The sequence below is a fragment of the Otolemur garnettii genome, unplaced genomic scaffold (assembly GCF_000181295.1).
Source record: "Otolemur garnettii isolate 467f Iridium unplaced genomic scaffold, OtoGar3 scaffold00009, whole genome shotgun sequence".
NCBI classification, from domain to species: Eukaryota; Metazoa; Chordata; class Mammalia; order Primates; family Galagidae; genus Otolemur; species Otolemur garnettii.
Genome location: NW_003852404.1, coordinates 4,295,454 through 4,307,728, shown reverse-complemented (window position 1 = coordinate 4,307,728; position 12,275 = coordinate 4,295,454). Strand labels below are relative to the sequence as shown.

General features: G+C 39.6%; 1 protein-coding gene across 1 annotated transcript in view; it reads right to left on the bottom strand.

Moving 5' to 3' along the window:
* Nucleotides 1–12,275, bottom strand: part of EIF4G3 (eukaryotic translation initiation factor 4 gamma 3) — a gene marked incomplete at its 3' end in the record, with an annotated part of 304,720 nt that overhangs the window by 67,637 nt on the left and 224,808 nt on the right. The window contains exon 12 of the mRNA XM_023509712.1: nucleotides 315–403. Coding sequence (XP_023365480.1) covers nucleotides 315–403 — 89 coding nt within the window. The remainder of the gene's footprint in view (nucleotides 1–314; nucleotides 404–12,275) is intronic.

The following is a 12,275-nucleotide window of genomic DNA, read 5'->3' as shown; positions in this document are numbered from 1 at the left end:
AAAAAAAAAAAGCTGGGTGTTGTGGTGGGAGCCTATAGTCTCAGCTACTTGGGAAGCTGAGGTAAGAGAACTGCTTAAGCCCAAGAGTTTAAGGTTGCTGTGAGCTGTGATGCCACAGCACTCTAGTGAGGGCAACACAGTGAGTCTCAAAAAAAAAAATCTAATATAAATGAACTTTAAAATATTAGTCTCTGAATTTATTATATCAAGTTTTGCTTGAAAAACAGTATTTCAAGAAAGAGGCATAAACCCACATCTATCTATGAAACAGTGCTAATGTTCTCAAGATAAGCCAAAGATCTGTTGTCTCCTACCTCCAATTCAGCCTCCAATACCTCTTCAGTGGTTCGGGTCCGATCTTTTGGTTTTTTCCATGTCTTTGGTGCAGCTATAGATGTCTGAGCTGAAATACAAGATAAGGCCCATTACTTTCCACTGCAAAGTCATGCTGGGAAATACTAGGTCTAGGTGATAACTCATATTCATTTTCAAGGCCACCATAATGGCTCACACCTATAATCCTAGCACTCCCAGAGGGAGAGGCGAGAGGATCAGTTGAGGCCAAGAGTGTGAGCCCAGCCTGAGCACAAATGAGACCCTGTCACTACAAAAACCAGAAAAATTAGCCAGCTGTGGTGGTGTGCCTCTGTATTCCCACCTACTTGGGAGGCTGAGGAAGGAAGAATTCTTGAAACCAGGAGTTTGAGGTTGCAGTGAGCTGAGATGACACCATTGCACCAGAGCAACAGAGTGAGACAAGAAAAAAAACAAAAACAAAAACAACTAAACAATTATGAGAGAGGCTGAAGAAAATTTCATGAACCCAGGGATACAGAGGCTGTAATGATCATGCCACTGCACTCCAACCTGGGCCAGAGAACAAGATTTTCTTTATTTATTTTTATTTAAATCATCACTTAAAAAAAAATTACAATTTAGTATGAGGGGATATCCCGGTTTTTTAAAAATTAAATATAAAAGTTCAGCAGAACAAAAGAGGGTTTAACCGTGTTATTGCACAGAGTTTGCAATAGCAAAAGACTTAGCACAAAGGCTCATCTTTCTAACCACTAGCCTAAGTTGGTAGGTTCTTCCTCTTTCATGGTTTGAACATACCAAGGTCTGAAATACAGGATATGGTGAATATTTACATAAGAAAACTAGCGTATGAGCCAATTCTAGACTCAGGTCTACTTCTTTTAATCAATTATGTGATTTTAAGCAAGTCATACATCTCAGGCCCCTACATTATAATTATATTCAACTATAAAGTGTTGAATATTTTATAAAAAATACTGCCTTCCAAATTCAGTTTTTAAAAGGTTTCTAGACAAGAAAAGGACACTTTGATTAGGGTTTCTTTGGTAGGCAGCACTTCCATAACATTCAGTTTTCATCTCAGATCATTTTGTTGGCATAGCATTCATACTGCTAAGGTAAAAATTGAGCAAGAAAATACATAATTTTTATTGAATCATTCCACTGTATCAAAAATTCTAGATGAAGGATGTAAGCTTACAAAGCTTTATAAATCCCACAGAGTCATTCAACACCTAGATAGCCAAGTGAAAAACAATTCACCCATCGGATAGTAATGAGATATTAAAAGGATCCTACAGAAGGCAACTTATGAGTTCACAGATAGGAGTAAAGTACTACAGGTGGATGGATAGAGAGAAGAGTCCAAGAAAGGCCACTTACTAGAGACATTACCAAAAATGAATCAACAGGAAGCTAAAGAGCTTCATTTAACTTGATTCCCTATGGAAATATGAGATCATTCACCGAGACTCTGGGACAGCCTCAAATCTTTTTTGGTAAAACAGTAGAATTGCAACAGGACAAGGAGACATTTAACAATTTTCTGCACAAAATTGATTTAAAAAATACTCAGCAAATCTATTTTCTTACATACCTCAAAACAATTATTCTTTATTCTTCTCAAAAACCATAATGAACAAGAAAATATTACTGGACAAGGTGTTATTCTTCCTTTGTGGCCTATTCAAGGTAAGCCATTTTATCATAGTATGGAAACCCTGGGTGGATTTAAAGTTGCTATTGTCTCAGTGTTCTACTGAACATGCATATTCTGTAGTTGTGTCTTTTTTCTAGTGGCTCTTCTGATTTGAGATACAACCAGTCAGTGTCATATCCATCCTCCACAATACTTGTGATTTTATTAACAATTCTGCCTTCAGAATAGAATCTTTTAGAAGTTATAGAGTTTGAAGAACCCACAGATTTTAAAATTTATTTTATTTCACTTTTGTATGAATTTAACTCTAAATTCTACTCATGGAAACAAGAAAGATCACCTTTTGGAAGATTCTTTGGGATCAAATATAAACGTATGAAGAATTCCTTCTAGTCAAAAAAAACCAAAGTAAGATAATATTAAATTTTTCTTTCCACAAATGTCATCGATCCAAAAACATGAAACAAAACAGAACTTTTTTCCTTTTTCCTTGAGACACGGTCTCATCTGTGCCCTGGATATCATAGCTCACAGCATCCTCAAACGATTGGACTAAAGTGATTCTCTTGCTTCAGCCTCCTGAGTAGCTGGGACTACAGGAACCTGCCACAATGCCTGGCTATTTTTCAGAGGAGGGGTCTTCCACTTGCTCTGGCTGGTCTCGAACTCATGAACTCAAGCAACCCACACGCCTTGGCCTCCCAGAGTGTTGGAATTATAGGCATGAGCCAAGGCCATAAAGTCTTGATTTAATGCAGTAATTTAAAAAAAAAAAAAAAAGGACAGAAGGAGTAAACATCTCTTTAGGATATATTCAATACTTTTAAAAACTGCACACTAGGCTCAGTGCCCGTAGCTCAGTTGTTAGGGCACTGGCCATATACATGGGGGCTGGCAGGTTCAAATCAGGCCCTGGCCTGCTAAACAATGACAACTACAACAACAAAAAAATAGCTGGGCATTGTGCCGGGAGCCTATAGTCCCAGCTATATGGGAGGCTGAGGCAAGAGAATCACTTAAGCCCAAGAGTTTGAGGTTGCTGTGAGCTGTGACACTACAGCACTCCACTGAGGATAAAATAATGAGACTCTTGTCTCAAAAACAAAAACAACAACAAAAAAACTGCACACCCTCTTCTACCATAACTGAAGAGGAAATAGTGTATGGTATACAGGGATGGGGAGAGGATAGGCAAAAGAAAGAGATGAGGTGGGCAGTGCCTGTGGCTCAGTGAGTAGGGCGCCGGCCCCATATACGGAGGGTGGCGGGTTCGCACCCAACCCCAGCCAAACTGCAACAAAAAATAACTGGGTGTTGTGGCAGGCGCCTGTAGTCTCAGCTACTTGGGAGGCTGAGGCAAGATAATCGCCTAAGCCCAGAGTTGGAGGTTGCTGTGAGCTGTGTGACACCACAGCACTCTACCCAGGGCAAAAAAGTGAGACTCTGTCTCTACAAAAAAAAAAAAAAAAAAGAAAGAAAGAAAGAAAGAAAGGGATGAGAAAAGCAGAGAAAGGAAAGGAAAGAGGGGAGAGAAAGAGAAACAGACTCCTTGACTGATAGGATAATAAGTAATGAATTAGCTAGAATAGGGGAATTAAATTTAAGATATTATTTCAGATTTGTGCTTTTCTGCCATCCACCGCACAGGGTAGGCACTCAAATTTGCTGACTGAATAAGTAACAAGCACTCTATGCACAAGTGCTATTACTAATATTCAAAGACAAAGACTGATTTGACAAAGGCAAAGACATAGATTGGTTCCCCTCACTGTCTTACAGTAAAGCACCACAGGGCAGGTACGAACTTTGAATGGGATCCACGATTACCTGGACTCTACCTCATAAGAATTAAATTCTTACAGGCATATTTAATTTCTTCTGCTATGAACTATAAAATGATAATGCTAATGCAAACAAAAAAGTAACAGTAATTTCAAGATTTCTGCAGATTTCTGTTTTATTAGAAGAAAACCCATTTGTTTTAAAGACTCTTAATAAATTATTAATGTAGAAATTCAGAAAGATATTACAGATACAGACCAGTTTAATCATTAGATTTTAGGAAGATTCTTTATCTTCTCTCAGTAGAAGCTTTACAATTTGTGTCAAGGATTATTCCAAGTTAGGAATATTTCCGTTTTCAACTCTTACTCCATGTATAAACTACAGATCCCAGAAAATTAAGCCACATCAAAACTGCTGCAACTGGCAATGACTTCATCTTAAGATTTAAAAAAGAAAGCACAGTGCAAGTTACAATTTTCTGTATAATGTCTGACAAGCCATCTCCATAAGCAGAAGAATCTCTTGTTTTTCTTTCTTTTTTTTTCTTACATAAAATCTCACTCTATCCCCTTGGCTAGAGTTTACAACAACCTCAAACTTTTGGGTTCAAAAAATCCTCTTGCCCCATCTTCCCAAGTAGTTAGAACTATAGGTGCCCGCCACAATGTCCAGCTAGTTTTTCTAACTTTAGTAGAGACTGGATCTCTCTCTTGCTCAAGCTGGTCTCAAACTCTTTGAGCTCAAGCAATCCACCTGCCTCAGCCTTCCAGAGTGCTAGGATTACATGTGTGAGCAACCCAGCGTGACCCATAATAATTTAAAATTAGGAGAAATAAAAAGGCAAAACCGTTCAGTTTTAAATCCTATTTTATCCTGTGTGATTAAAGTAGGGGCCCTTCATTCTAGAATTTAGGATACCAACTCTTTTTAAAATATTATTTATTTATTTTTTTTTTTTTTAGACGGAGCCTCAAGCTGTCCCCCTGGGTAGAGTGCCATGGCATCACAGCTCACAGCAACCTCCAACTCCTGGGCTCAAGCGACTCTCCTGCCTCTGCCTCCCAAGTAGCTGGGACCACAGGCGCCCGCCACAACGCCCGGCTATTTTTTGGTTGCAGCCGTCATTGTTGTTTGGCGGGTCCGGGCTGGGGATTCGAACCCGCCACCTTAGGTGTACGTGGCTGGTGCCTTAGCCGGTTGAGCTATAGGCACTGAGCCTAAAATATTATTGATAGACTGTTTATTGCAGCTCAGTTTACAATTGCCAAAATGTGGAAACAGCCTAAATGCCCACCAACCCAGGAATGGATTAACAAGCTGTGGTATATGTATATGATGGAATACTATTCAGCCATTAAGAAAAATGAAGACTTTACAGCCTTTGTATTAACCTGGATGGAAGTGGAACACATTATTCTTAGTAAAGCATCACAAGAATGGAGAAGCATGAATCCTATTTACTCAATTTTGATATGAGGACAATTAATGACACAGTGGGGGTAGAGGAAGGGGAGAGCAAAGAGGGGGAGAGCAAAGAGTGGAAGAAGGAGGGTGGGGTGGGGAAGGGAATAGCAGAGAGAGGGAAAGATGGGAGAGTGGGGTCTTGGTGTGTGCCACACCTTTTGGGGGCAAGACACGATTGTAAGAGGGACTTTACCTAACAAATGCAATCAGTGAAACCTGGTTTCTTGCACCTTCATTTATTAATGAATCCCCAATAATTAATAAATAAAAAAAAATTATTGAAATATATCCTTAACACTGTATTGATATTGCTCAGAACATTATAATTTTACATATTATTTTGATCTCTAGAGCATCATGAGCCCTTCATGAATATTAGCTTCGGTTTTCTTTAAAAAAAAATTTAGTGGTATTCTTATATCAAATATTTAAATTTTATTTTTACTTTATTTTATTAAAGTACTAGTTTTGATTTAAAAAAGAAAAAGAAGGGCAGCACCTGTGGCTCAAAGGAGTAGGGTGCTGGCCCCATATGGTGGAGGTGGCGGGTTCAAACCCAGCCCCAGACAAAAACTGCAAAATAAAAAGAAACAGAAAAACCAACAAAAAATAAAATAAAATAAACCCCCAAACCCATTATCATTCCACATAAGTTACAAGAATTTAAAAGAAGTGATTACATAACACAGGTCACCTTTTAATTCCAAGGTATCCAACTAGGTATGCAATATAAATGTAAGGATAGTTTTTTTTCTTTGAGATTATCTCACTCTTTGGCACTGACAAGAGTGCAGTGGTATCATGTCAGCTCACTGCCACCACAAACTTCTGGACTTGAGAAATCCTCTTGCCTCAGCCTCCTGAGTAGCTGGGACTACAAACACATGCAACTATGCCTGGTTAGTTTTTCTATTTTTAGTTAGAGATCAGGTCTCGCTGTTGCATAGGCTGGTGTCCTGAGCTCAAGTGCTCCTCCGGCTTTGCCTCCCAGAGTGCTAAGATTATAGGCCTGAGCCACCTATGCCTGACCTGAGGGTAACTTTTAATAAAGATATCATGTAGGTAAACTTAAAATTGCTTCTCTTTACTAGGAAATTTCTTTATTTCTTTGCTTATCAAGTAGGTACCCAACTAGTTGTAAGAGCTTAATTTTTTGTCCAATTTTCCCTGGTGTCATAAAGAAAAAACAATTTTTTCTTCTCTTCTAGATCTTTGGCTTGAAAAAACTTGTAAGTGTAAATCTTTCTGCTGTCCCTGATATGTAAGTAAATCTAAAAGCTAAAAAAAGCTTAGTGTCAGTATTACAACTCAAAAATGTTATCTGAAGTACCTGGGAGCCATCTCTTTGAAATGTAATCATTAAGGAAAACCATAGAAGTTTTACCTGGGTACCAGGCTACTTTAACTACCTCATTTCATAAAGACAGGAGTTTTATTTTTCATTTGGATAAAAAATTAAATAGAACAGATGGCCACTCATATTACCAGAAGAATTGAGGATGAACTAGGTGTAACAACTGGTACTGTTAAAGTCCTGTTACATAAGGACAAGTTAGTAAGAACACACATAAAAGGCTGGCTGCAGCAACTCACGCCTGTAATCCTAGCACTCTTGGGGGCTGAGGAGGGTGGATTGTTTGAGACCAGCCTGAGCAAGGGCAAGACCCTGTCTCTACTAAAAATGAAAAACTGAGGCAAGAAGATCACTTGAGTCCAAGAGTTTGAGGTTGCTGTGAGCTTTGGCACCATAGCACTCTACCGAGGGCAACAAAACGAGACTCTGTGTCAAAAAAAAAAAGAACACACATATAACCGTGTTTCCCCCCAAATAAGACCTACCACCAAAATAAGCCCTAGCAGGATTTCTATGCATTTGTTAAATATAAGCCCTACCCAGATAATAAGACCTAGTGATGGGCATGGCTATGCAGCATATCTGCCATGCATTTTGGTGTGGAGAGGAAGACATCTCCTGAAAATAAGCCCTAATGTGTCTTCTTGAGAAAAAATAAATATAAGACAGTGTCTTATTTTTGGGAAAACATGGTAGTAATGGTTTATATCTGCTTGTCTACCTAAAAGAGGAAGATTTCCTTTAGTCTGCAGTCTCATTAGTGGGTTTTCTAAGATGCTTACTGTGCAGTTTTGTTCATGTCTATTCAATAATAATACTGTTTTCTGTCTTTTCTACATTACTGGAGAGAATTTTTTGAGTTAGCAGAAGATTTAAAATTTTTTACCAAGCAATCTGATAAAAAGAATAAATGGTCTAGAAGTGTTTGAATTGAGCAGACTGGATAAAGAGCTTGTGGAAACCTAATAGTAAGGTAAGAGACACCAAATTATAAAAGTTTCCCTTCCAACTATCCATCCTTTTGGAATACAACATAAATATCCTAGTTCCAACACTTGAGGTTAAAGTGTCCAGAGTTTGGGTCTATAAAGTGATCAAAGTGACATAAAATTGGCACAGTGCTGTGGCTAACACTGTAATCCCTGCACTCTGGGAGGCTGAGGCAGGTGGACTGCTTGCACTCAGGAGTTCCAGACCAGCCTAAGCAAGAGTGAGACCTGTCTCTACTAAAAATAGAAAAACTAGTAGGGTGTGGTTGCAGGCACCTGTAGTCCCAGCTACCTGGGAGGCTGAGGCAAGAAAATCTCTTCAACCCAAGAGTTTGGGCTTGCTGTGAGCTATGAAGTGCCATGACATTTTACCAGGGCAACAGAGTCAGACTCCATCTCCAAAAAATATGACACAAAATTAAGGTGAGGCAAAGAGGACTTACTAAGTAAAGATACCTCACTTCTGGGTGGGCCCAGGTGCGTTGCCACAAGGTTATACATAAACAGTAGGACTGTTTCAACAATGGAACAGAGAGTATCCATCTTTATCATCTGGCTTTAATCCCTTTTCATTTATTCCTGACATTTTAAAATAATTAAATAAGATACTTTCTCTAGGTATTGAGATCCTGCAAGATGACACTGATTCATTCAGATTACATCATATTCAAGAACTTAGATCCTTTACTTCAGAGCTTCAGTCCCCCTCCCCTCTGTTTGTCCTTTCACACATCTTCATGGGAATGTAGGACTATGTGATGATTTATGATTTATCTAGCAAACTGAGAAGGTACAAAAGGAAGCCCAGGTGAGAGTAGAATAAATTTTACAATGAAGATGTAAATGGCTCGAAAAAGAATTATGATTGTGATATAACATTTGAAACTGTTGGATCACTGAGAGATAACAAGCAAAAGAAACACTACAGATTAAGTCTGTTGGCATCTTCTCAGATTGCTGTTTGTTTTTTTTTTTTTGAGACAGAGCCTCAAGCTGTCCTCCTGGGTAGAGTGCCGTGGCATTACAGCTCACAGCAACCTCCAACTCCTGGGGCTCAAGCGAGTCTCTTGCCTCCGCCTCCCAAGTAGCTGGGACCACAGGCGCCCGCCACAACGCCCGGCTATTTTTTGGTTGCAGCCGTCATTGTTGTTTGGCGGGTCCGGGCTAGGGATTCGAACCCGCCACCTTAGGTGTATGTGGCTGGTGCCTTAGCCACTTGAGCTATAGGCGCCGAGCCCAGATTGCTGTTTGAATTTGGATTTATAATTATGCTTCCCGTTATATGTTAAAAGCTTTCTGCTCTATGACTATTTTACAAGGAGCTTGAATAGTATGAGGTAGTCTCTGCAGGGCCGAAATGAAAGTATAATAAAATGAGGAGTATAGATTTAAATTCTATCAAAAATAGACATCTAGAACACAAATGTTGTTTTACCTTAGGCTTTAACATTAAACATCATCAAATTAAAAATCAAATCTACATTTCTTTTAAAATAGGTATCTATGGCTCAGCGCCTGTGGCTCAAGCAGCTAAGGCGCCAGCCACATACACCTAAGGTGGCGGGTTTGAATCCAGCCCAGGCCCGCCAAACAACAATGATGGTTGCAACCAAAAAATAGCCGGGCGTTGTGGTGGGCGCTTGTAATTCCAGCTACTTGGGAGGCGGAGGCAGGAGACTCGCTTGAGCCCAGGAGTTGGAGGTTGCTGTGAGCCGTGATGCCACGGCATTCTACCCAGGGCGATAGCTTGAGGCTCTGTCTCAAAAAAATAAATAAATAAAAATAAAATAAAATAGGTATCTATTACTGATATATGCATTTTATATAATTGTGGACTATGTGCATTTGTTACATGCTCAGAATGTACCATGACCAAGTCAGGATACTTCAAGCATCCATAACCTTTAGTATTTATCATTTTTATGCACTGGTAACCTTTCAAGTCCTCCCTTGTAGTTATTTTGAAACATACATTGTTGCTAACTATAATCATCCTATACTCTATGAAATAGAACTTATTTCTTCTAACTGTATGTTTACATCCATTTGTCAATCTCTCTTCATCTCCCCTTTCAACCTATACACCCTTCACAGCTTCTAGCACCTATCATTCTGTGCTCTACCTCCAGAATAGTAACATTTTAGCTGCCATATGAGTGAGAATAGGCAGTATTTGTCTATGTCTGGATTTCACTTAAACACAATGGCTTCCAGTTCTATCCATCTTGCTGCAATGACATTATTTCATTCTTTTATATGACTTAGTGATATTCCACATTACCTTATTCAATTATTCTACTGACGGATGTTTAGGGTGATTCCATATTCTGGCAATTATGTATAGTACTGGGATAAACATGTGAGTGCAGGTTATATGGTTGACTGATTTCTATTTCTTTGTATAAATACCTACTAGTGGGATTGCTGGATTTTATGAAATTTCTTTTTTTTTTTTTTTGAGATAGTCTCACTATGTCACCCTCAGTAGAGTGCCATAGTGTCACAGCTCACAGCAACCTCAAACTCTTAGGCTTAAGCAATTCTCTCATCTCAGCCTCCCAAGTAGCTAGGAACACAGGTACTGGCCACAACGCCCAGCTATTTTTAGAGATGGGGTCTCACTCTGGCTCAGGCAGTTCTTGAACTTGTGAGCTCAGGCAATCCACCCACCTTGGCCTCCTAGAGTGCTAGGATTACAGGCATGAGCCACCAGCATCATTTATTAAAGAGGCTGTTCTTCCTCCCAATTTATGTTAGCGGTGCCTTTGTTAAAAATAAGTTGGCAAGCCGGGTGTGAGGCTCATGCCTGTAATCCTAGCACTGTGGAAGACTGAGGTGGGTGGAATGCCTGAGCTCAAAAGTTCAAGACCAGGCTAAGCCAGAGTGAGACCCCCTCTCTAAAAATAGTCAGGCATTGTGGCTGGCACCTGTAGTCCCAGCTACTTGGGAGGCTGAAGCAAGAGGATTACTTAAGCCTAAGAGTTTGAAGTTGCTGTGAGCTACGATCCCACCCCACTTTACTGAGGATAACACAGCAAGACTCTGTCTCAAAAAAAAAAAAAAAAACATTTGGCTGGCCTGGGGTGGTGGCTCATGCATGTAATCCTAGTACTCTGGGAGGTCAAGGCAGGTGGAATCCTTGAGCTCAGGCAAGACCAGGCCAAACAAGAGCAAGACCTCATCTTTGTAAAAACAGAAAAACTAACCGGGTGAGGTGGCTCACACCTGTAATCCCAGCATTCTAGTAGGCTGAAGCAGGAAGATGCCTAAGCTCAGAAGTTTGAGACGAGCCTGAGCAAGAGTGAGACCTCGTATGTAAAAAACAGGTGGCAGAGTAGGGCACCAGCCCACCAGAAGTGGTGGGTTCAAACCATGGCCCTGGCCAAAAACTGCAGTAAAAACAGCTGGCCGCCTATAGACCCAGCTATTCAGGAGGCTGAGGCAGGAGAATCGCTGAGCATCGTCCAAAGAGTTTGAGGTTGTTGTAAGCTACAACACCAGGGCACTCTACCAAGGGCAACAAGGTGAGACTCTGTTTCAAAAAAAACTAGCTGGAGTAATAGTGGGCACCTGTAGTACCAACTATTCAGGAGGCTTCGGCTTGAGCCCCAGAGTTTGAGATTGCTATAAGCTATAATGATGCCACAGCACTTTACTCAGGGCAACAGAGTAAGATTCTGTTTCCCCATCCACCCTGCCAAAAAAAAAAAGAAAGAAAATTGCTTAGATCTAAATATGTGGATTTATTTCTATATTCTCTATTCTGTTGCACTGATCTGTGTGCCTGTATTTATACCAATTCCACACTATAGCCTTGTAATATATTTTGAAGTCAGGTAGCGTAATGCCTCTTATTTTTCTGCTCAAGACTAATTTGGTTTATTTGGTCTCATTTTTGGTTGTGTGCTAATTTTAGGATTGTATTTTCCAATGATCTGAAAAGTTAACAGTGGTATTTTGATATGGATTGCATTTAATGTGTAGGGTGGTTTGGAAAATACCATAATTTTGATATTATTTCCTCCAAACCTTCAGAAGGTTTCCTTTGGTTCTATTCTGGTATTTATTATTTCTTTCCTTTTACCAGTTTGGGGTTTGGTTTGTTCTTTTCCAGTTCCTTGGAGTGTATCATTGTTTATCTGCAGTCTTTCTAGTTTTGATATAGGTACTTATAGTCATAAAAGTTTATTAATTTTATTGATATTCTCAATAAACACTGATCGCTTTTATAGATTTTTCCCCTATTGTTTTCCTGTTTTCTATTTCATTTATCTCGTATCTTTATTATTTCCTTTCTTCTCTTACTTTAGGGTTAAATTTGCTCTTATATTAATAGTTTCTTTAGGTAGAAACTGAGAGCAATAACTTGAGATCTCTTTTCTTTTCTGACAGATACAGTTAGTAGTATAAATTTACACCAAAGTACTGCTTTAAAGATGTCCATGTCAGGCCAGGCACAGTGGCTCACACCTGTAATCCCAGCACTCTGGGAGGCTAAGGTGGAAGGATCTCTTGAGCTCAGGAGTTCAAGACCAGCCTGAATCACAGTGAGATCCCATCTCCACTAAAAAAATAAATAAATAAAATAAAGTAGCCAGGTGCTGGGGCAGGCACCTGAATTCCCAGCTACTCGGGAAGCTCAAGTAAGAGGAATGCTTGAGCCCGTAATTTTGAGGTTGCTATGAGATAGGCTGACACCATGGTA